Raw genomic sequence first — 23698 nt, 5'->3', positions numbered from 1 at the left:
AATCTCATCTCAAAATCACAAACTTGAAAGGCTATAATTTTATATTAACTTCTCCTTAATCCCATAAGTACTTAAATTAACCAAACTCGACTCACCAAAATTTTCGTTAACGATGTTTAAACTTATATTCTCGATCTTAAGAACTTCATTCCTAAAAAATACGATATTTAAGGACTCCGTATGCCATTAACTATTTGTTATACATTAAACCTTTGCGTAATCCATCCCCTGAATAAAATTTCTTTATCGAAGTTAATCTATTAGGATCTTGTATCTCCATCTCATTTCCTTAATCTCGATTATCACAATAACATCTGTTTCACCAAACCTATTTTCTTCAATTTTCAAAATTTTACTTTTAAAAAGCAAAAGAGTTCTTTGAAATCTCACGGTTTTATTAATTCAACTCGAACATTTATTAATTGTCATTTGAAATTATATTTAGAATTTTCAAAACAATTGTTTCCTCTTAAAAACTTTATTTAAAACATTTTATAGCCCACATGATGAAACGAATTATGCGGACCATCCAACGATAAGAGTAATTATGGTCGCGAACATAATTATTCAAGTCCTCGCATGAAAATCATAAAATGTACAATTGTGTGTCATGATTTAGAACCGAAAGTAATTTGAGTAACGGTACGAATGATGAGGTGATAGGAACATGGTGGATACGCCGCTGGTACATCCTATACATAATGCCCTTATCGGATTTCCATTCGAAGCGTTGCTTCGGTTGTTGAAATTTCTATTTTATGATATTTTCCTTAAAAGTATAAATTATTTTCAAAACGATGATGTTTTGGTTTTCCTTGATTTTTGGACGAAATTCCCTAAAGTAGGGGAGACTGTAACATCTCGGATTTTTCGAAACTGTATTCGATGCGTATAACCCGACCCGGAAATATTTTGGATCACTATTATTAATCAAAAACCAAATAATTATAAATATTTAAGTTTCTAATAATTCACTTGGAGTCCTTGTACTTTAAATAGTGTTTAAATCTTATTTATATTATCAAAAGTTCATAAAAATGCTCAAAGACCAAAATACAGGGACTAAATGTGACAACGTGTGAAAATTATCCTCCATACCCTCCGGAGCACCGCGCGATGGCTAACCTACCTGCTGGCCGCGCAGCGCGGTGGCCCCACTGCACCCAATCTTGGTTCGTCTTCGTTCGTTAACTCGTTTAAGGTATAAAATCGTTTATTTTCGGCATATTAGAGAGAATTAAAGACCAAGTAATCATAATATAACTAAAATACAACTCTTAATTCGTTTTCCATTGTCCAAGATCAGATCTTTATGAATCTTTTGGTGATTCTTTCCTTAAAACATATTTACTTGCTTAAACGGGCCAAAAAGCCCATAATTAGTGTTTTTCTATATAAACCACCATTAAACATCTGCTGTAAACATTAATCAAACCCTAAAGAACATCCTCCACTCGTCCCTTACATCTGTTCATCCTCCAACCCTTCGGTTTTTGCATATTCGTTAAAGATTCAAGTCTTGTTCGTTGACTTTGCAAACTCAAGGACCTTTGACTTCCGTTTCTCATCAATCCTTTCACTTTCCGGGTAAGTTGTAAACTGTAAAATCGTTCATACATATTCCCTAGTCAATAACCTTCATTCAATTTCGGTGGTTGAAGGGTGTTGACTGGTCAATTGCTTTAAAACCCGATAAAGGGTAAAACAGTCAACAAGTTTGACTTTGCGTTTTCTCGTGCTTCTGGTCGGATTCAACGTTCGGTCTAGAAGACTTTTATTCTCGTAACGAAATTTTAAGGCTACTGCCCAAAACCCGACTTCCGACTCGCTGTTCAGATTCTGGTCAGTACCAGCTCGCTTAAACGTTTAATTCAACATAACTGGAGTTCTACTCATCCCTTTGGATTGATTCCAGCGGCATTAAGTTCGTTTTTTTTTATAGTTTCATATCACAAAGTTTCAGGTTCTGATCATTTATCTCGTTTGACGCGTATTGGACGACTCGCTTATCCGTTTACTTGTTTATTCTTAATTATACTCACTTGCCTTTAATCTAAGGTGAGTTTGATCATTCCCCTTTTTATACACTGTTTTCTAACGTTTTGGGGACATATGCATACTTACTCAGATTTTCTATTCTATATATATACTCAAAATCACAAACATAATTATTGTGTGAATATCAATTGAATGCTATTTGCTAATTGCTACATGTTTAATTTTTTACTTGATAACGTTTCGGAGAGGTCCAGCATATCCCCTTTAATAGGGTTCTCATTAGTATGATCATACGACCGTCTTAGTAACCGTAGCCCGATTCGTTTGGCGAAGGTAAACCGACAATTTAGTCGTTGTAATCAATGCCCGATTCGCTTGGCAACGATTCATTGGCACACGAGTACAACTTGGTTTTGGTTTGTTAAGGATTTGATTGATTATTATCACATGGTTGGTTTGAGCATTTATCATTTATCAACTATATATATATATATATATATATATATATATATATATATGCTATTATTTAATGTTTCAAAATTGGTGATCATCTCACTCAACATGTGTTGTTGACAAACTTTGTTTTTCTACGCATATGCAGGTTGCTTGAAGTTGAAGTATGGACACTTAGAAAGACTTTAGGGTTGTAATGAAGACATACATGAATTTAACATGTTATATTTGTTTATTTGAATTGTTTTGTTGTATTTGGATATTGTGTGTATAATTGAAATAAAATAATTAATTAGATATTGTCATTTATACTTATGATAGTATCTTCGAGCTGTGAGCAATCGGATCACTCCCCGGCATTTCCGCCTTAGGTTGGGGTGTGACAGGCAGCAAGGGAATGGTTCGAAAAGCACCCTGATGGCCAAATCAAAAACTGGGATGACTTGGTGGCTAAGTTCTCACAGCACTTTAGCCAACAACGCAAGCACACGCGCGACCCCTCAGAAATCGTGAGCGTTGTCCGCCAGGACAACGAATCTCTAGAAAGCTTTATCACCAGATTCAATAACGAAAGTCTGAATATTGGTGGAATCAGCGAAGATATGCTAAGGGGGGCATTCCGGGTAAACGCAAAGAGTCCAGAGATGGTTCGTTGCTTGACTGGAAGAGATGGTATGCCTCAGACTTGGGATGGGATCATGTCTGCAGCCAAGGTCTTTGCGGCCACAGAAAAACTGCTAGGGCGAGAAAAATCTAAGCAAAGTACGAATTCTGAACCTAGGAACGCCCAATCCAAAAAAGAAGAGAAAGGTTCGATCTGGTCCAAAATTCAGCCCCCGAAGAATTCTTCCAAACAGTTCGACGCTAGGTCACTGATCGGGCAAAAACAAAAGGATAGAAAGGTGGGTAAATTCGACCAACACTGGACTCCCCAGAAGAAAACTCCGTTAGAAATCCTGACAACAGAAAACATCGAGTTCAGGAAACCTCAGCCAATGATCAGGCGGGTGAACCTAAACCCGAACAAGCACTTCACGTTTCATGAAGACATAGGGCATGACACGAATAAATGTGTAAGCCTGAGAAACGAAATCAAATCCGCCATCAAATCCGGAAAGCTTGAGCACTTCCTTAAGAACGTGCGGCAAGGCCCACGAAAGAACACGACCCCAGCAGGCAAAGGCCCCTCAAGGAAACAAATCAAAGACTTGAACTTTCATATGATTCAAGGGGCCCGCTTGAAAATACAAGCGGATGAAGGCGGATGAAGACGAATGGAAAAGCGAACCTGTGGTCTTTCGAAGAGTAAAGGGAGGTCCATGTATGAAGCAACCTCTAATTGTCACAGCACTATTCGGACACTATTGGTCCCAGTATGTCTTCTTTGACACTGGGAGTACATCCGATATAATGTACGAGCAATGCTTCGAGCAGCTGGATGAAGAAGATAAGGCAAAATTGAAGCATGTGCACACCCTAGTTTACGGGTTTGGATATGATGTTATGCACCCTAAAGGGGTCATAACATTCCCAGTCACGCTCAATGACGGAATTCATACAAGGACCGAGGACGTTGAGTTCCTCGTCCTATCCGCGAGATCGAAACACGACATCATCTTAGGGCGAGAAGCGATTGGTGACTTTAATGCCAATCCTTCCATAGCACATGGCGTTGTCAGGGTACCTACGAGAACGGGGATAGCTATCATCCGAGTCAACAAGCACTGTTACGCGACGGAAGGATCGAAGCCCGCAAAGGTACCCAAGAAGGCACTACGAACGGAACAAGAGAAATGTGTTGTCAACCCGAAGTACCCGGAACAGACCGTCACTATCGGAGCAACCATTTCAGAAACAGTGTGGGTCTTCTTAAAACAGCTACTGATCAAAAACTCCGATCTTTTTGCTTGGACGCCTTCAGACATGACAGGCGTTCCAAGAGAAATTTCAGAGCATCGGTTACGGGTCAATCCAGCTCATACGCCGATTGTGCAAAAGAAGAGGAAGATGGGACCCGAACAAACCAAAGCCATGAATGAACAAGTGTAAGACTTACTACACGCGGGGATCATCCGCGAAATTCAGTACCAAACATGGGTGGCCAACCCGGTGATGGTTCCCAAAAGCAATGGCTTGTGGCGTACGTGTATCGATTTCAAGGACCTGAACAAGGCTTGCCCAAAGGATTGCTACCCGCTCCCAGAAATTGATCTTAAAGTCAATGCGATGGCACCCTTCAAGTTCAAGTGTTTTCTGGACGCTTACAGAGGATACCACCATATACGAATGGCCGCCCGAGACTAAGACAAGACATTTTTCCATACCGATTAACGCACTTTTTGCTACAAAATGATGCCATTTGTTCTGAAGAACGCGGGTGCCACATATTAGCGTCTAATGGACAACACGTTTCGAGAGCAGATCGGGAAGAACCTTGAGGTATACATGGACCATCTGGTCATCAAAAGCATCGAAGAAGATCAGATGTTGAGAGACATTGAGGACGTCTTCTCCACGCTAAGGAAGATTAACATGAAGTTAAATCCTTCAAAATGCTCCTTTGGCATGGAGGAGGGAAAATTCCTCGGAGTAATTGTGACAGGGGAAGGGTTCAAGGCGAACCCGAATAAAGTCCAGGCAATTGCTCGAATGCCTTCCCATCCTCAGTGAAGGAAGTTCAGACATTGAACGGAAGCCTGAAAAAGGCACATTTCAAATGGACACCAGAAGCTGAGGAAGCCTTCCTTGAGGTGAAGAAGTGTCTTATGGAGCTTCCAACATTAACTGCACCCCAAGAAGGAGAACCCCTCACGTTGTACCTATCCGCATCCGATATTGCGATAGGGGCAGTTCTTTTGACAGACAGGAAGACCGTACAAACGCCAATACATTACGTCAGCAGAACATTGGCGGATGCTGAAACCAAGTACTTAATGCTGGAAAAGATGGAACTGACATTGGTATATGCAGCACGAAGGTTGAAAAGATACTTTCAAGGCCATCCCATTAACGTGTTGACTGATTACAAGTTGAAAAGTGCGTTGGCGAAGCCTGAATTATCCGGGAGATTGGCTAAGTGAGCAATCGAACTGGGGGAACACTCGATAGAGTATAAGCCCAGACCCGTGATCAAGGGACAGGTCTTGGCATATTTTGTTGCAGAAATACCAACTGACAAGATCCAAGAATGTTTATTTGAGCAGCAACCTCTGACCACGACAGACGAGAGTCAGAAATGGACTATATTCACAGACGGAGTATCCAACGGAGAAGGCTACGGCGCGGGCTTAAAACTAATCAATCCAGACGGCCAAGGTTTCACTTATGCCATCAGATTGAACTTCAAAAGCACAAACAAAGAAGCAGAATATGAGGCATTTTTGGCCGGTTTGCGGATTGCAAAAAAGCTTGGCGTCAAATTCCTGGAAGCCCGAGTAGACGATGCTCATTGCGGGTTAAGTCTCAGGGACTTATGAAGCAAAAAACAATGTAATGGCATCATACCTGTCCCAAGCTAAAGACCTCATACAACAATTCACATCTTGCAAGTTCGTGCACATAAAAAGAAGCGAGAATCGACCTGCGGATGCATTGAGAAAGCTGGCATCCACCAGCTTTAAACACATGGGAAGAGACGTAAGAATTGAGGTCTTGGATAACCCATCCGTACCTCAACACCTGGTCTTGATCATCCAAATAGGAACAGGTTCCTGGATTACACCTATCGTGAAATACCTATCTTCAGGTACCTTACCGGAAGACAAGGCCGAAGCACAGAAGATCCGCCACAAATCCCTGTGTTATCAAGTACATGAAGGCGTGTTATTCCGAAAATCATTCCTAGGCCCTATTACTCAGATGTGTGGATGCAGAAGATGCCAATTACGTGATCAGAGAAATCCATAAGGGCATCTGCGGGTTGCAGGCAGGGCCAAGGATGGTGGTGGCCAAGGTAATGAATGCTGGATATTACTGGCCAGGTATGCATATGGATGCAGTTAGAGAGATCCGGAAATGCGATGCTTTCCAGAGACGCGCCACAAACGTTGCGACCCCAAAACAACCTTGTCTCAATAACTTCAGCATGGCCTTTCCAGAAATGGGCCATCGAAATCATGGGGCCATTCCCTGAAGCCCCTGGGCGGGTGAAATTCCTGCTTGTCGCGATCGATTGTTTTACAAAATGGGTGGAAGCCAAACCATTGGCTCACATCACGGTAGCAAAAGTCTAAAAATTTCTGTGGGAATACATTATCTGCCGCTTTTGTCTCCCCCAAACGCTGGTCAGCTACAACGGCACCCAGTTTGCCGATAAAAGCCTTCAAGAGTGGTTGTCTGAGTTACACATCAACCAGGTGTTCATGTCAGTAGCTCATCCACAAGCCAACAGGAAAGCGAAACGGGCCAATAGAAGCATCAAAGAAGGCATCAAAGCGCGATTGGGAACCAAGCGAACCGGGTGGGTGGATGAATTGCCTCACATACTGTGGGCGCATCGAACCAGCAAGAAAACTAGCAACTCTGAAACCCTGTTTAGCTTAACTTATGGCATGGAAGCGATGATTCCCACCGAAATTGGTATCCCATCCGCGAGGATGCTCCTGATTGAAGATAACGAGAAAGAACTCCGTTTGAACTTAGACCTACTAGAGGAAAGAAGAGAGTTGGCACCCATATGAGAAAGAAAGTACAAAAGCCAACTACATAAATATTATGAGGCATCAAACGCCGAGTTATCGGGAAAGTTAGCTCCCACATGGGAAGGCCCCTATGAAATTGACGAATAACTGGGAAAAGGTGCATATAAGTAAAAGAAATTAGACGGCACTTTGATCCCCAAAACTTGGAACCTCGCACACTTAGGCGATGTTATATTTAATTATGTAATTGTCTTTTAGGCCTGCGTGCCTCTCTATCGGCCTGCGTGCCACGAATTTTGGTTTGCGTACCAAATATTTTTCCTTATTATAGATCAACGTTAATACAAAATTAGTTAACGCATCGTTAATTTCAGTTTTTACTTTGTTTCTATACGGACAGGCCTTCGTGCCAATATGTGTCCTAATCCTATATTTTGGATATATGCCGGATTTAGCTAACACACATTATATTTTAAAAATCATATAAAACAAAATGTAAAACCCATCGTCATATACATTGCCAAAAAAGGGATTACAGAAACAAGAGAAAATATATACATCAAAAATCACTCTTCCTCACGAAGATAATTGAGCAGCTGCTGGACGCCATCCGCCTTAGTAGCAAAATTTCAGATAGCGTCATGGATGGGAAAATGTAATTCATCAAAAGCATCCATCTACACGTCATACTTCCCATCCACAATCACAGCTTGAAGCTCAAATTCCTCCAAGGAACGACCCTCCCGAACAAAGGTTACTCCCTCTTGGAAACCCACCTTGCGCCCCAAATCACTTGATGCATGAAGGAGCTCAGCAAGGCAATCTCCTAAAGTAGATCCTCCATGTACATGGGAGATAACATGTGCCAACAATGATCGATCAAGTTATGATTCACAGAGATAAAAAGAGGAAAGAAACTCGTACCTTGGGAAGGCCTTCCTCCATCAACCATGCCCAATCAGAAGTAGCCTGTTCAGCACTTAGCTTCAATGCGCCCTACTCCTCGATGAATCGAGTGTTTTCTTTGATCAAATCTTCTATCAACTAATCCTTTTCAGCAGAGGCGGCATGGAGAGTGCTGATAACTTCCTCCTAGGCAGGGAGCCGTGCTTCTAGAGCCTGCCTCGCTTCTTCCGGTTTGGTAAGTTCAGCCTCGCGGACACGGGCGTGAGTGCGTGCGGCTTCAATAGTATCATTTTGTCGCTGACACGCCTCTTCCCAATCCTTGGCAGCAGAGGCCTGACGCCCCTTCTCCTGCTCCAGGGCCTGCTTAGCGTTTCTCAGCTTCCACCTTTGGGTGTTAGCCTCAAGACGGTACTTTTACTTCTCAGCCCGGAGCTCTTCAAGAAGGTTATCTTGTACTCCCCAATTCCGACCCATAAAGTTCCAGTCCCGGTATATCTCTTGGGTTGTCGAGACCAGGTTGGCCAGGTGATATATATACGAGTTCCCAAGAGATAACCGGGCACAGTTGTGCTGGAACTCACGTTCTACAGGAGGCATACCCTCATGAAGGAATTCAAAACACACTTCCTCGCCAAAAAATCAGGAAGTGGGAGTTACGTTTCAATCTAGGACATGGCGGGTGACCCCCCCCCCCCCCCCTCCCGGCAAAATACGAGCCCCTTCCTCTTCATCCAATAAGCGAGGAGGCGGAAAAGGCCCAGACGATTGCCCCGCCGGCTCTTCAACCTCTTGAGTAATTGGTGGGGACAAAGGTAAGGATCCCGATATATGTAGCTCCCAGGCGACGGATTGGGTCGCACCCTCCTTGGATTTCCCCTTCTCAACATCTGACAATCTGCTTGGATCACTGTTGGTATGAGGCGTGTCAAAGAGGATGACATTGTTTGCAACAACAAGACAAAGTCCGTCAAACGACCAGAAAACACCCGTAAATACACTACAGAGCAATTTCATACCTGGATTGTCTTGCGGCCGAGCAACCGGCATATCCTGAGAGCGGACAGCGACCCGATCGCGAAGACGAATCTTCTCCGCCCTCAGAGGAGAGACAGGAGGTGATAGGTCAGAACCCTGACCTCCACCAGTAACATATCAGTAAATAGGCTACATAAAGAGAAGTATCAAAACATGTTACCTGTCGCATACAGGCCCTTGGAAACCACAGGTTCCTAACGGGTATTCTGAGGGAATAAAAAATTATCCTTAGCCTTTTCAAGGATCGAAAGATCCTTCTTGTCCTGGGCAACAAGCTGCATCGTCTCGGGCACTTCGTTAACTAGGACGGACAGCAGAAGCCCTTCGGCTGCATAAAAAGCCAATGTAAGATACTCAATCAAATACTTCGAAAATTATTAGTATACTTACATCCATTTGGCTTCCGGAAGCATGGCACCTCATCCGGATACGCCCACAAACGGCTCCTCCCATCCCTCACAAGGGCAGCCTCAGGGATAGGGCGCATTGGAGTCGGGGTATGGGTCAACTGATGATACCATTCATGCCTCTCCGGACGTTCGACGTACGGCAGGGCAAGTAATGGTTGATCCGCTGAGCGCCAATACATGGATAGCGGGATCACATCCTCCCGAATCCAAAATAATTTGCTTTCCAATCAGGGATCTGGCGGAGGCGCATCTAGAGCAACTACCTTCCTATCAGTTGGTAGGCAGATGTATCGCCCACCCTTGCAGTGCATGTGGTAGAAAACCACAAACTTCTCAGTTGTAGGCACAATGCCATGCGCCCTGCAACAAAACTCAAAATGGTGCATGCGCATCATGGCCGAAACATGAAGCTGGGAAAGATGAAGCATGTTCCCAGTAATAATCTTGCCCAGAAACCGGGTAACCGGAAGGCGAAAGTTCCCAGAACTGAAGAACTCAGCATATAGAGCCATCTTCCCCATCGGAAGTAGGTTGGCCGTTGAGCCCGGAGTTGGAAATTCCAGGTCCCATTCTGGAGGAATGCCATAAGAATTGACAACAGCCTGGAATTCTCATTCATTCCAATCAATGGTGACACGATCAATGGTCTGAAGCACTGGTCTTGAAGACATCATGTATTCTGCTACAAAACGATTAGAACGAGCTATGGTTGCTAACGAAAATAGGTGATAGAGAAGAAATGTCTCAGAAATCTGATGAAGATGAAACAATCTATCAAAAACGATAAAGAGGAAAATGAAGAGCCGGCGGATATTTATACTGATCGCATTTAATAGGGTGAACAGTGAAAATAACCGTCAACCAATCAGGTTATGGCACGTCACGCGGGAAAGTTAAAAGTTCAAAATTTAAATTCCCAAGGTATAGCTGTCAACAACCTGCAGACCTATCACATCACACTTTCGTGCAGAGCAGACCTATCAGGTCAGCCACCAAAAATAACCGACGTCTCCTTAGTTACACAATAACGAGACAAACTAAATGTTTTGACTGACATGCCAGACATTAAAGAAATTCAAATTACAAGAAAGAACAAGAAAAAGACAAGTCACAGAAAGCCACACGCAGTGGTCGCGGACGACAAGACCGCCCGCGATTAAGACGACGCAGATGACAAGTCAAAGGAACATTCCAGACAAACACAATGCATATAATGTGATAGTGGAAAGATAATTTTATTTCACTGGAAACATATTTCCAAATATACTAGGAAGACAGAATAAAAACAATTACATCATTCCTGCATTCTAATCTTCCTTGGAAGCTTCCGCTTGGACAAGCAATTTATTGACATGAAGCCTCAGATCATGACGGTGCTTGTCAATGTACTTCAAAATATCAAACTTCATATTGTCTTAAGAGTCAAGATCTTCATCATACTCCTTTTGACAATTGATGTAACGTTTAATATATGTTAATCCTGTGTACAATTAATTTATTTAATATTTTATTAATTATGTTCAGTTTCTCAAAAGATTTGTATACTACTAACATGGTTTTATGTTTTAGGTTTCGGGATTTAATTCTGGTAAAAAGAGGGCGAAAAACGAGCAAAAACAAGCTGAACCGGAGAACCGAGCCAAATCAGAAACGAACCAGACCAACCCCCCCCCCCCCAGGGCCGAAGCGCCGCGCGACGGGGGAGGGGGTGCCTGCCGCGCGGCGCGACGTGGTGGTGGCGGTGCCGAGCTTCCAGAATCTTCCAATCGTTAACCGTCTTAACCTATTTTTGGACCCCTGTTGCCTATAAAAAGACTCTTAAACTCACCATTAATCATATCATGAAGTTCCAAACGAATTTGGTGAGTTCCGAGGCGATCGAGAGCAGTTTCCGGCAGATTTGGAGTCGAGGAATAAGCGGGCGAAGTGCTTAATATTCAAGGATGAAGACTCCGAGTTTTATCGCCTTTATTATTCCGTTCTTATTTATTGTCGCCATGATTTCGTCTATTATTGTTTTGTTTGTTTTTGAGATGCTAGGCTAAACGTTATAGACTGTCTAGGCTTATGATGAACCTACTTTGATGTTTTGTTTTGATTTGGGATTTACTTACGTTATGGTTTTTATGGTTTAGTAAAAGGTTTACTTATATTAAATTGATGCGTATGGATATTTAGGATTGTTTGATTAATTGTTATTATTCCATACTTGCCTTGGTTATTGTTTGTCATTATGTAGGTTGCTATTAGGTTAATTACTTTGTGTTTTTGATTATTTTGTGATTGATTTCGAATAAGATCATAGGAATAATATTATTTAATCAAATAAACCTAAGTGTGCTGCTAACCTAAATAGTTGTAAGGTGCTAGGTTATCGATAGATCTTTATTATTTAATCTTGCTAGATTTAGTTTTTCGAAAGGAGTCCATCTAGGTTTGATTATTTAATTATTGTCTATTGAACCAATTTGATATATTAAACTGCCTTAGATTTCCGCGCTGTAAGGTAGGATTTCGTATAAAGGAACTAAATTGTCAACAATTGGGTGACCGTAAGCGAACTTAATTTTTAATACTTTTGTGCGTTAAAACTTGTTAAAGATCCATAGGTTTTCTCTTGAGAAGGGTCAGGGGTCCTGTTCGGTTTTTCTTTTAAGTGTCTATTTTACAATCCCAGTCCATAACTAAATATTTTCCCGAGTCAATTCATTACTGAAATTTAGGGGAGTCTAGCCTAGGTAGTTTTCTCATCGTATTTTAATAAACAAATTTTGCTTTCGTTTAAATTACTTGTTTTCTTAATTAGTTTTTACTTATAGTATTAAATTAGTATTTTAAATAAAAACCCCCAAACAAAGATAATTAATAAGTCGTGTTTTGTAGTCGAGTCAAATTAGCTAATAAACGTAATTTAGAGAGTCTCGTGGGTTCGATATCCGGACTTACTTAGCTTTACTAGAGTCGATCGGTTCACTTGCCGGTTAGTAGTTTAGTCGAGTTTTAAAGAGTCTAGAGTATTACTTAGTGTTTATTTTTAGTTAATTTAGTTAATAAATAATAAACTACTTCAAGCACATCAACAATCTCGCCCATGCAGCGCAAACTCAGGGGGCGGGCGCCCCTTGCGGGACATAGAGTAGCCCTCCTCGAAACCAGCTTGTCGCTCCGCCCGTGCAGAGCTAACAAACAGGTTAGCCAAGCAATCCCCAAGCTCGGGCCCATATTTGATGAGGCGGACGACCTGGTAATTATCACAAGGTCAATATGACAATTCCAAAGAAAAGTTAACAAAATTATCCAGACTTTTACCTTGGGGAACCCAAACTTGAGAAGCTAATGCCTCTCATCTGCAGCAGCCTCATTTGCCTTCTGTAGCCCCTCGTTTTCTTCGGAGAGAGAGGCAAGGCACTCGTCCTTCTCTTTCAATTCAGCCTGGAGCCTCCGGACTTCTTCGTCCCGGGCAGAGATAAATTGGACTTGCGAAGCGACCTACTCCTCTAGGCGTTTATTTTTGTCTTGAACCTCCTGAAGGGCAACGTCTTTCTCTCTGATCTCCGCACAGGCAGCGTCCCTGGCCTCTTCGGCTTCTGTCATGCGGTTGACAGAACGCACCAAATTTGTTCCCCCAGTAACCCACCCCTCGAACACCTCATGGCTAGTGGACAACACATTAGCCAAATGATAGCTAAGTGTTCGTGCCAAACTAGACTGGGTTTGGGAATGTATACGGTTGCTTTCAGCAGTAGGGAGGCAGTGCTCGAAGAACTCTTGGCACACACGCGGATCTGAGAAAGCGCGTCCTGACCAAGATTCCACGAGGGACGGAAAGTGGAATCCCCCTGAAGATTTGATGATGAAGGTTGGGAGGACTCCCCTTTCCCGCCCGTAGAAACCGGAAGGTCTTCAATTATATCTTTAGGAGGCAAAACCTTCGTTTCCACCACCACCTCTGGGGGTTGCATGCTGACATCCACACCACCCTCATACCGTCTGAGGTGGAGGCAGCGGCGAGGAGCAATGACCATTGTTGATCCAAAAACATAGGAAAGTTAGAAACAAAGGAAAGTCAGAAAAAAAACAAACAGCAAATGTTAAGTACCTGCAGGCTCCCGGGTAGTGGTCTTGCAAACCCGTTTGCGAAGAAGGGTCAGCTTTAATCTCTTGGGGGCAGGTTCATCCCCTTCAGCCTTAGACGCCTCCCCACCAGCTGGATAATGGGCTGTCTTGGATGCCTCCACACCGGCGGGATCATCAACGTCCCTGGTTGCCTCCCCACCAGCGGGATCCTCGGCATCTTCTGTTGCCTCCCCGCCAGCAGGATCATCGACGTTAGAGTCTTTGCTGTGGCCGGATACACCAGCGGTATCCACCTTCCTCTTGTTGCGATGCACAAGATCTGCAATAGCACGCAACACGCCAGCATGAAAACTTTCCGGAGTACCGGACGGCGATCCCCCACTAGTTGAATCTTCACTGGAAGATTTTTCACTAGAAGAAAGGACAATCGCCCCGTCCGGTCGCATAATGGTAAGAGGATTAGGGTTTAGGATGTACACACCTTGGGCCACAGCGGACTCATTAACTTCCGGCTCAACCCGCCCACGGATCGGGAAGAGGAAATTCCCTTTAGTCTGATCAAGAATGGGCACCTGCCCAATCTCCAAGGGCATCCGAAACATGTTCCCACTTCCCAGTAACAGTAGGAACAAGAACTTCAAAAAGCGAGTTTCCCTCTTCAATAAAAGCAAGTTAAAAAAAACAACACACGGCATCAAGCCAAATTAAAAAACTTACTCCCAACATCCCGGGAAAAGTATGGATGCTCATCCGGATACGGCCATAGACGGATCATTCCTACTTGTACCAATGCGAACTCCGAAATGAGTTCCATGGGAGTAGGAGTCTTCAGAAGAGTGGTGTACCACCCCTGGCCTTCCACGTCAGCAATAGGGAGGTGGAAGAATTTTTGGACTAGCGAGGGGCGGGTCATAGCCTTTGGAATTACGTCCGCGTTAATCCAGAAGAACTTGTTCTTCCACTCGTGAGCGCTCCACGGGGGCTCAGTTCCTATCGCCTTCTGTTGTACGTTGAAGCTGAACCAGCTCCTGTGGACCTGGATCTTGTAGATCGCAAGAAAGCGATCCATAGTAGGCTCCACCCCCAAAGCTCTACAGCAAAACTCGAAATGACGGAGCCTCGTGAGCCCAAAGGGGTGCATCTAGGAAATATGAATCCCAGTAACATCAAGAAAACTGCCCAAAAACTTCGTGAGGGGCAGTCGGAGTTGCCTGTGGTGAAAAACTCACCGTATAAAGCAATCTTACCGGTTGGTGGCTTGTCAGTCGTCGATCTCGAAGAGGGAAGCTCTGGCCCCCACTCCGGCCCCAATCCATACAGATTGGCAATATCTTGGAAGTCTACTACCTTCCAACTAATATGAATGTTCTCAACTGCACCCTTGGAGGCATCTTTTTTACCGTCCTTACTCTTAGTCCCATCTTTCTTGCCACCGGCCATGATAATCAGAAAACAGTTGAGAGGTATATGCAGAAGGCAATAGATGAAAAAGAGAGAGAAGATGGAAAGATTTAGAGATAAATATTGCAAGTAAATCAAAAAAGTGAAACGCCTCTCTCTATATATACACATCGAAATTAATGCAAGGAAGAGGGATACAGCTCACCTTTATCGGTCATCCACTCAGAAAGTGACACGTTAGGCGGGAACTGACAAAAACAAAATAATTTTGAATCAACCGCCTAAAACTACGTGTAATCACCTCTAGCACCACCCTCTTACAAAACTCGGACGGTAGACGTCACGTCTCAGACGAAAAAACAGTACCCCCAGTTCAAAAGCAATAGGAATTCCTATGACCAACAAGCACAAACCGCAACAAGGGGCTAGAGCAGAGTCCATAATTCCACCCACGCATCGCATCGCGAAAGCAACAATGGACTGGGTGACTTATAGAGGTAGGGTAGTAAAGCTACCCGCGGATATCTAATCCGACCCATGGACCGTCAATAAACATCCGTAAGAGGAACACATGGACCAAAACACTTGCAATCATGAAAAGACCAGCAATCACCCATGGTTCGTAAAATATGCTTCGCGGATATCCATCGAACCCGTAGACTACCAGTGAGCATCTGCGGGAGGAACGCACAAACAAAACAAGGGACTCATCACACGTATGATCCCCACGTCATATGGAAGAGAAGTTGTAACAAACTATTTCTAGAAGATTCCCCCCAAAACCACCTGATAGCGGCATCGACCAATGGAAAGATAACACCTGGACTCGTAATGGACGTCCCACGACGTGCATAGATAACGGACGGGTCCAGGCTGTCACATCTAATAGCGGTTCGACACGTGTCCATTCAGTTGAGAAAGGAATATTGTGATGGTGACAACTCCACTAATCACCTTCCCTCACCCTCGGCTATAACTACCAACTTCATCTACTTTAGGTATTCATTCACTCTCACAAGCCCTACGCAATTAACTGTACTTGTATTGATTATTCCAATCAGAATAGTACTTATTCTCGCGTTGGAGGATGGTTACGGGAAGACCCCCCATCGTGTCCTTCTCGTAGTGAGACTCACGGTGTTCTGTTTTGCAGGTAGATAGCTTGGATTTGACTTCGTTGATATTCAGTAGAGTCACGTCTGGGGTAAACGTAAGTTCGAACTATCCAGTTCGGACTTGTGTTTCTTCAATTGGGGTGGTGAACACTGCTGGCACCGCATGCCACATAGTCTTCTCTAGCGGCAAATCGCAGACCACACCTGCTAGTCTTATACTTTTATCTTGCTAAGCCATCCACCAAGTGTAATCACTTTTAACAAAAACAGTAACTATTTTAAGCATTCGATTGCTTGTTTCTCCCCTGCGAAGTTGTCTGGTACTGTCAGGGTGGCCCCGGCCGCTTGTAACCTTTATTCAAGTGTCAGGACTCAGGGTGGTCCCGACTGCTTGTAACCCTTCCCACGATTTGGGCTTTTCTTGCTGTAAAGTGGTTATAATTGGATTCGGATCCGACCGACCGTCCCAGCTATGGGTCCATAGTCCATACCTCTTCACAAGATAATTAATCGTGCAACTCGATCAATAAAAACTCACACTAGAACTATTTAAAACAAATTAACAACAACAACAACAGTGATAGTAGATTACTAACTGGAGTTATAATTCAGACTATAACCAATTAGCCGGTAGTACTAATTACTAAACATTTAATCTATAACACTTTAAACTTTTTTGGTCATTACTAGCAATCTCGTTCGATGCCACGAAATATAATGTATATTGATAGTGGAGTCTTTATGGTACAATATTAAATAAATATACTATAGGTATGTTTGGCAAAGAGATTTTAGGAGCTTTTAGGGGCTTCAAGCTTCAAGCTTTTAAGAAAAAACTCGTACTTAATTAAAAGCCTTGTTTGGTTGAAGGAGCTTGAAGCTTTTAGTTCATGAGAAAAAACTCCTTTTTTAAACGCTACTACTACTAGCGTTTGTGAACAAGCTACAAGCTTTTACATTTGAATTTACAAGTTTGGTACTTAAACTTTCATCAACTTTTGTAAATTTATATAATAGTTACATATTTTACCCTTATTCAAAACTAACTACCCTAGGACTTTTTAAAAGTCCATAACTTTTTCACTTGTTAATATTTTTTTAAACAAATTACATCATAAAACAAGCATTTTATTCTCTTTAATTTGAGTATGATATTGCTATACGTTTTTACCGGTTATAATTGGTAACAAGTCGAGTCAGACGAGCTCGGGTCATGTGTAAGACCAAATTAGGGTCGGAACGAGTCGATAAAAAAGGGTTAGTTCGTGTCGGTACGGTTTGAGTTGCAAGGGGCCGGGTCAAAACATGTTTCAGATTAAAACGGTGTCGGGTCGGAAAGTGTTTCAGATCAAAAGAGGTTGGTTTAAAAAATTATCTATTTGAAATTACTATATATTTTAGCTTTGTTTCTTGATTTTCACCATCGATTACACGCTTACTGTCTTTGCACGAAGTACACGTCTGCATTCGGGTTATGCGTGCACTAACATCAAGTGAATCACGTACCGACACTGATTATGCGGTTGATGTTAGGTTGCACGCGCGCTCCGCCGCAACATACTGGCACCCAATTAGTTTTATTAAAAGTTTCAGCTACTCTGCAAAATACTTAAATATATCTAAAAAGCTCCAGCTACTCTACCAAACACCTAAATATATCTAAAAAGCTACAGTTAACAGCTACCAGCTACAGCTACCAGCTTCTAGTTAACAGCCACCAGCTAGTTTTGCCAAACATACCCTATATTGATACGATAAGTACATACAAGTACATAGCTAATCTAGTACAACTAAAGCATGAGTCATAACAACTCTTAACAATTACTCTACATAATAATCAAAGCTGAAAACAATAAAAGTAATTAAATAACTCAAAAAATAAATTAGACTATTAGAGAACTCATGAATTCTATTTTCTTATAAATGCAAAAACTAAATCATACAATTTATTAATAATTATTTTTAGAACTTCAAACAAACATACAAATAACTTTTAACACATTTATGTTACTACAACACACAACCAAAACAAATCATTTTTTAACTAATATAATTGGTATAGTAAAAGCTTTTTTCAACATGATCTCATGTCTGCAAACCATGTTGAGTATATTACTAGCTAGACACTTTGAAAATTCATATTGTTGATGGTGTGGGGTTTGTGAATGAATTGATGTCTGGTGTGTGTATAAATAATATCATCATGCACCAACATGATACACATTATGGGATGAACGAGGGGCAAGAAGAACCTCTAATGGCATTGCTTTGCTTGTAGTTAGTCCAAAGCTTTCACTCATATCAATTGGTTCATTTGATGGTTTGCTTATCATAAATTGTTGAATCACATTGGCTAATGTTAAAGGCAAAATTTGCAAGGCAAAGGAAACACCAGGGCACATTCTTCTACCACTGCCGAATGGAAGAAGTTCAAAATGGTTTCCTTTAAGATCTATATCTTTTTGACTAGTCAAGAACCTTTCGGGCTTAAATTCACAATGATGTGACCATATATTTGGATCACGATGCATCTTCCAGAGATTTACCAACAAACGCGTGCCTTTTGGGATGTGGTAGCCACTCACAATACAATCCTCCATGGATTCATGAGGAACAGAGAGAGGTCCAGCTGGGTATAAACGCAATGTTTCTTTGATAATTGCATCAAGGTAAACTAAGTTCTTTATGTCTGATCCCTCTACCATTCTGTCTCTTTCAACTTTTTTATCAATTTCATCTTGGGCAGTTTTTAGTGCTTTTGGGTTATTAAGTAGCAAAGATAAAGCCCATGTTAACGTCGCAGATGTAGTATCCGAGCCAGCAGTTATTATCGCCTACATGATTGAAGTCACCACAAAGTTAGTAGGTTTTGATTATATAAACATAACGATGCAACAATTGTACATCAATCAAGGTTAAGTAAGTTTACCAGACACGTGGCTTTGATAATTGTATCATGGTCATAACCTAGGAAATCCTCTTCGGAGGCATCTTGGAGAACCGAAATCAGCACATCCATGAAGACTTGGTCGCCTTCTTGGTGCTGCCTAAAGCTAGACCCTTTCTCTCTCTTGCGCTCCATTAACCATCCTTCAATGATGTTATTCATTTCTTTACCCGTCATCTTCATTTGTTTCTCATATCCTCCGAGGTCGAAACCATTTGTAAATGGAAGGTAATCCGACACCACAAATGCCCCTAGTAACTCAAAGAATTTCCTTGCCACACTTTGAAACCGAACTCCCTCTTCATCATTGAGCTCAAACCTCTTCCCAGAAATAATCCTAACTACCACATTAAACACCAAGTTTCCAAACCATTGTTTCATATCCACCTTTACCATATTATCCGAAACTTTGCTATCTTTGATCATTAACCACTTGTCATATATATCCTTCATGGATGTTCTAACTTCTAAAACCATAATATGTTCAAGCATCTCAACTCGTCTTTGAGAGAGAACCTCAACCATAATGATCTTGCGAACTTGTCGCCAGTAATTCCCATATGGAGCCAAGCCAAACATGGCATAGTTATAACCCATGATCTCTACTGCCTTTGATTTTGGTCGACTTGCAAAGGCCCTGTCGTTTGTGGTAAAGCACTCTTTAGCCACCTTCCCATTACTCACAACTAAAACTTGGTGAACACCAAGCTTGATGGTAAAGATAGGGCCATCTTTATCTGCCATGTCTCCTAAAACCTGTTGAGGTGGTCGAGATCCACCTAGAAGGTGCAAGTGTCCGATTATAGGCCATGCACCCTTTGCTTGAGGTACTGCTCGGTTCTTCGTTGTGTTTACCTTCTTTAAACTCCCTAAGATCTTTAGCAGGAAAGCTATTACAAAAACAACAAAAATGGTAGTTACCATTGTTGAAAATGGGAGATTGAACTCCATTACTTCTTGTACAATGAGTTCATTGGTTAGATTTATGTGTACCCCATACCAAAAATCAAAACATAAGTCAATTTTGTTAGGCCGATGAAATGGTGGTTAGATACTGACGGGTGTGATTCACTTCTTAAAATCAACGATAATGGTATCTGGTTCTTGACTTATTGGGAATGAAAATGAGTTTCTCACTCTTTCCAAAAAGATAAGGAATCAAAAATAGATATACTATAAAAATAGCAATAATGGTTAGACAAGTGAAACATTAATATTTTATTCCCTGTTTTTTGTTGGTAATTTGTTCCCCTGATTTTTAAATATTTATCAAAATAGTGGCCAGCCTGGTCAGGTAGAAACTGTGCGGGTCGGGTCGAAACATTGCGGGTATTTGGTGGGCGGGCCAGATCAAAACCGTACGATCCAGAAGGAGTTGAAATGGTGCGGATCGCCAGCATGCCGGGCCGGCAGAAGAGCGGGGGAGGTTGGTGGGGTCGGAGTGACTGTTTCCAATTAAGTGCTCAACCAACTAAACACATCAAGAATGAAATTGAGATTCCAATTCCAAGAAATTCTAATAGAATGCCTAAATTCCGAATTCAATTCTTTCATAATCCACTTCCTTCATATTTTAATTCCTACGCAAATTTCATTTCCAAAACATTCCACAAACTAAACGCACCCTAAGGCTACGTGTTGTGGTTGAAGCCACCGCCAAGATTCATCCTATCATATTGCACCACATAGCGTTGCGCTGACTGAACCTAACCCTTCATCCCTTCTTGGCATTTGAGTGAAAACGACCCTAAATCCTAAAAAGGTGCTACAACGTCTCACAGTCAAGATTTAAGATTTTCCTTCTATAATGTGAACTTACAACTTACCATGTAAGTATATATTTTAAAATTTAAGTTAATTTTACATAAATTGTAGGACGGGTCTAACCATGCTAGATATGTAAGGTTCAGGCTCAAACTCATAGAATAAATGAGTTCCAACATAAGCCCGAGCTAGCACCTGTTTAAGCTCGGATCGATTCGAGCTTAACGAGCTCATCCTTAATAACTCACGATCGTCTCAACACGTTTACACCCCTACTGAAAAAAGCTGATCAGAAGATTTACAAATAAGATGCCCAGAATTTGTAGTAACTGAACAGAATACGTAAAAAACCCGGGCTGATATAACGCAAATCGAAATCAACCGCGTATATCATTTAATAGAAAGTTGTAAATAAGTATAATTTTGTAATCATATCGAATAACACACTAATTATAGAAAAAATATACATAGAAAAAGTAATCAAACGAAACCACCTATTTTGGCCCGCTGCACTTCCATTTTTAAGCAGCAACTTAGCCTGAGCAACTACTAGATATGAACTGAGACCAACCAGTTTTATGCCCAAACACCAACCTTTGGTCAGGTCCCGCGTTTACATTTCTTAAGATTTCGGATTTTTGAATAGAAAACCAAGAGGAAATTGACCTCAAAAACATAGTAACCAAATCCAAGGAAATCAGAACCGAATTGCTAACCAAATTGGAAAATCTAAGAGAAGTGTGGAAAACGAATTAATCAAGTTGATAACATGCAAAACAAGATTTGTTACCAGATCGAGAGCAACCCACCCTAATTCTATCGGTCGGTTTTATATTCCAGAAATTCCAGATTCAGGTCCGGTCCAACTTTGACCAGACGCACACCCCTATACATTTTGCCATCTCTAAACTGCATCGAGACTTTAAAACTAACAACCTTCCAACCGTTTATCATACACCCACAAACAGCCTTAAGTTTCATTCACATAAAATTTGCTTCTTGTTAATAAGCTATGAGGTTAATTTTCACTTGTAGGATATTGCAAAACAAATAATAACCATATCATATCTTGAAAGTCAAGTCTAATTAAGTAAATTATGATAAAACAAACACCAGTAATTTACTAAATGCAGGTTCTAAGAGCACAACACAAATTCAAAACTAGAAACAAGCAGAACTCACTGAAACCAAATTATAATCGGCCAGGAAGAATGCTCTTTTACCAAAACGAAGCAGCCCATTCTTACCATAGATCATCAACACCTACAATCAACATTAAATACAATAACGGGCGTTAAATAAGTTCTTATCACACACATGAATCCACACAAACACGACAGGACCATGGCCTGCTTGAGGGTTTTGACCCAAATTTTAATTTTATTATATCTTGAGTTGTAAACTTAGAGCCGATAAACAAACACACTCAAACTTCTTAACTTTAACGTTTGGTATAAAAGGCAATCTCACTTTAAGTTATGAATCGAAACAAAATTAAAAAGTATGAAATCAAATGCGTCAAACAAGCCCCCGTGAAACCATAAAGTCAACCCAGACACAACCAGCAAGTCAACCCGGAAACCAGAAAGTCAACCCGAACACAACCACAGTCCGTTTGACCCAAAATCTTATTTTATTTTATCTTGTTTGCGTATTAACACTCTAAAGTTGCACATTTGGAGCCAATATACAAATGTGCTCAAATTTCTTCTAAATTTTAAAACTTGGTATAAAAGGCAATCTAAGAATAGTTATAAATTAAAACGTACGAAATTAAATGAGTAACACGTCAACCCGTGAATGCATAAAGTCGTCCTGAACATACCTAGGCCCGTTTGACCCAAACTTTCAATTTGTTTTATCTTGTTTGCATATTAACACTCTAAAGTTGGAAATTTAAGGCCAATATTCAAATGCACTCAAATTTCTTCTAAATTTTAAAACTTGGTACAAGAGACAATCTCAGTTTAAGTTAAGAATTAAAAAAATCAAATGAGTTAAATAGATCAACCCGTAAACCCATAAAGTCAACCCGAACATAACCGTTTAGCTAAAACCGTTCGCATTTCTAGACACACATCATCTCCAAAATTCACACCATGAATACAAATGAATGAAAATAACAACATTATTATAACAACCACAATACCAAAAGGATACATACCAGCTTCAAAGTCTCCTCCTTTAATTCACCGCGTTGCCATTGCCGCCATTCTTTTCCACATTACCCTGTTCTTCACCGTTCTCAACAACCTTCACCGATTCATCCTTTACACCTCCATTTTCACCGACTGCTTTCACCACTGAATCTTTACCACCACTATCATCCACCTCCAACTCCACCTTCGATTCACCCACAACCTTCTCAACCAGAGTCCCGTTATCCTTCAACTCCACGGCATTCAACGCCTTCACAACCTCACTCGAATCATCCACTTTCCTAACAACATTATTATTATTATTATTATTATTATTATTAATAACCTTATTATTATTATTATGATTTTGAAGAATGTTCATCTTTTCCTTCCCCATCAGCTTGACGACATGATCCAACGCCTCCTTGGCTCTCTTCTTCGTATAGGCGGCCTCCTTCGACCTGCGCTCCGCCTCGGACGCAGCCGCAACCTCGGCCTTACTCATGGACATGGCGGCAATCTTGGCGGCAGCCAACAAGAGCCTGGCGGAATTAGCATCGACAAGGCGAAAGGCGGGGGAGTCGAGGCGGGGCAGATTGAAGAGAAGCAGATTGGGGTTGAGGCAGGAGGCGCAGGGAGAGGGGTTGCGAGAGGAGTTAATTGGGGGGGAGGAGACGCAGGCGGGGTGGGAGGAGGAGTAGCATTTGTAGCAGACGACGGCGTCTTCGGGTGGGGAGCGGTCGTAGACGCCGAGGCAGGCGGGGCAGAAGAACTGGGGGTGGAGGCGGAGGACGCAGGAGGTGCAGAGGCGCCG

The 23698-nt window shown here is 41.8% G+C and overlaps 2 protein-coding genes across 2 annotated transcripts; both read right to left on the bottom strand.

Moving 5' to 3' along the window:
* Window positions 1-18236: 18236 nt before the first annotated feature.
* Window positions 18237-19945, bottom strand: LOC143629070 (cytochrome P450 CYP82D47-like). The gene is made up of 2 exons (XM_077098439.1): window positions 18965-19945; window positions 18237-18869 (listed from the first exon to the last, which is right to left on the bottom strand). The coding sequence occupies exons 1-2, from the start codon at window positions 19931-19933 to the stop codon at window positions 18237-18239; spliced, it is 1602 nt and encodes a 533-aa protein (XP_076954554.1). The 5' UTR covers window positions 19934-19945.
* Window positions 19946-21796: 1851 nt separating this feature from the next.
* On the bottom strand, window positions 21797-23425 carry LOC143629069 (uncharacterized). Its single transcript, XM_077098438.1, has 2 exons — window positions 22911-23425; window positions 21797-22009 (listed from the first exon to the last, which is right to left on the bottom strand). Exon 1 carries the CDS (start codon window positions 23393-23395, stop codon window positions 22931-22933), a length of 465 nt encoding a protein of 154 aa, XP_076954553.1. The 5' UTR covers window positions 23396-23425; the 3' UTR covers window positions 21797-22009; window positions 22911-22930.
* Between the last annotated feature and the right edge of the window lie 273 nt (window positions 23426-23698).

Source organism: Bidens hawaiensis, unplaced genomic scaffold, assembly GCF_021521415.1.
Source record: "Bidens hawaiensis isolate Kalapana, Puna unplaced genomic scaffold, B.hawaiensis_p1.1 tig00005145_1, whole genome shotgun sequence".
Taxonomy (NCBI): domain Eukaryota; kingdom Viridiplantae; phylum Streptophyta; class Magnoliopsida; order Asterales; family Asteraceae; genus Bidens; species Bidens hawaiensis.
This window is presented reverse-complemented; position numbering and strand designations above follow the sequence as displayed.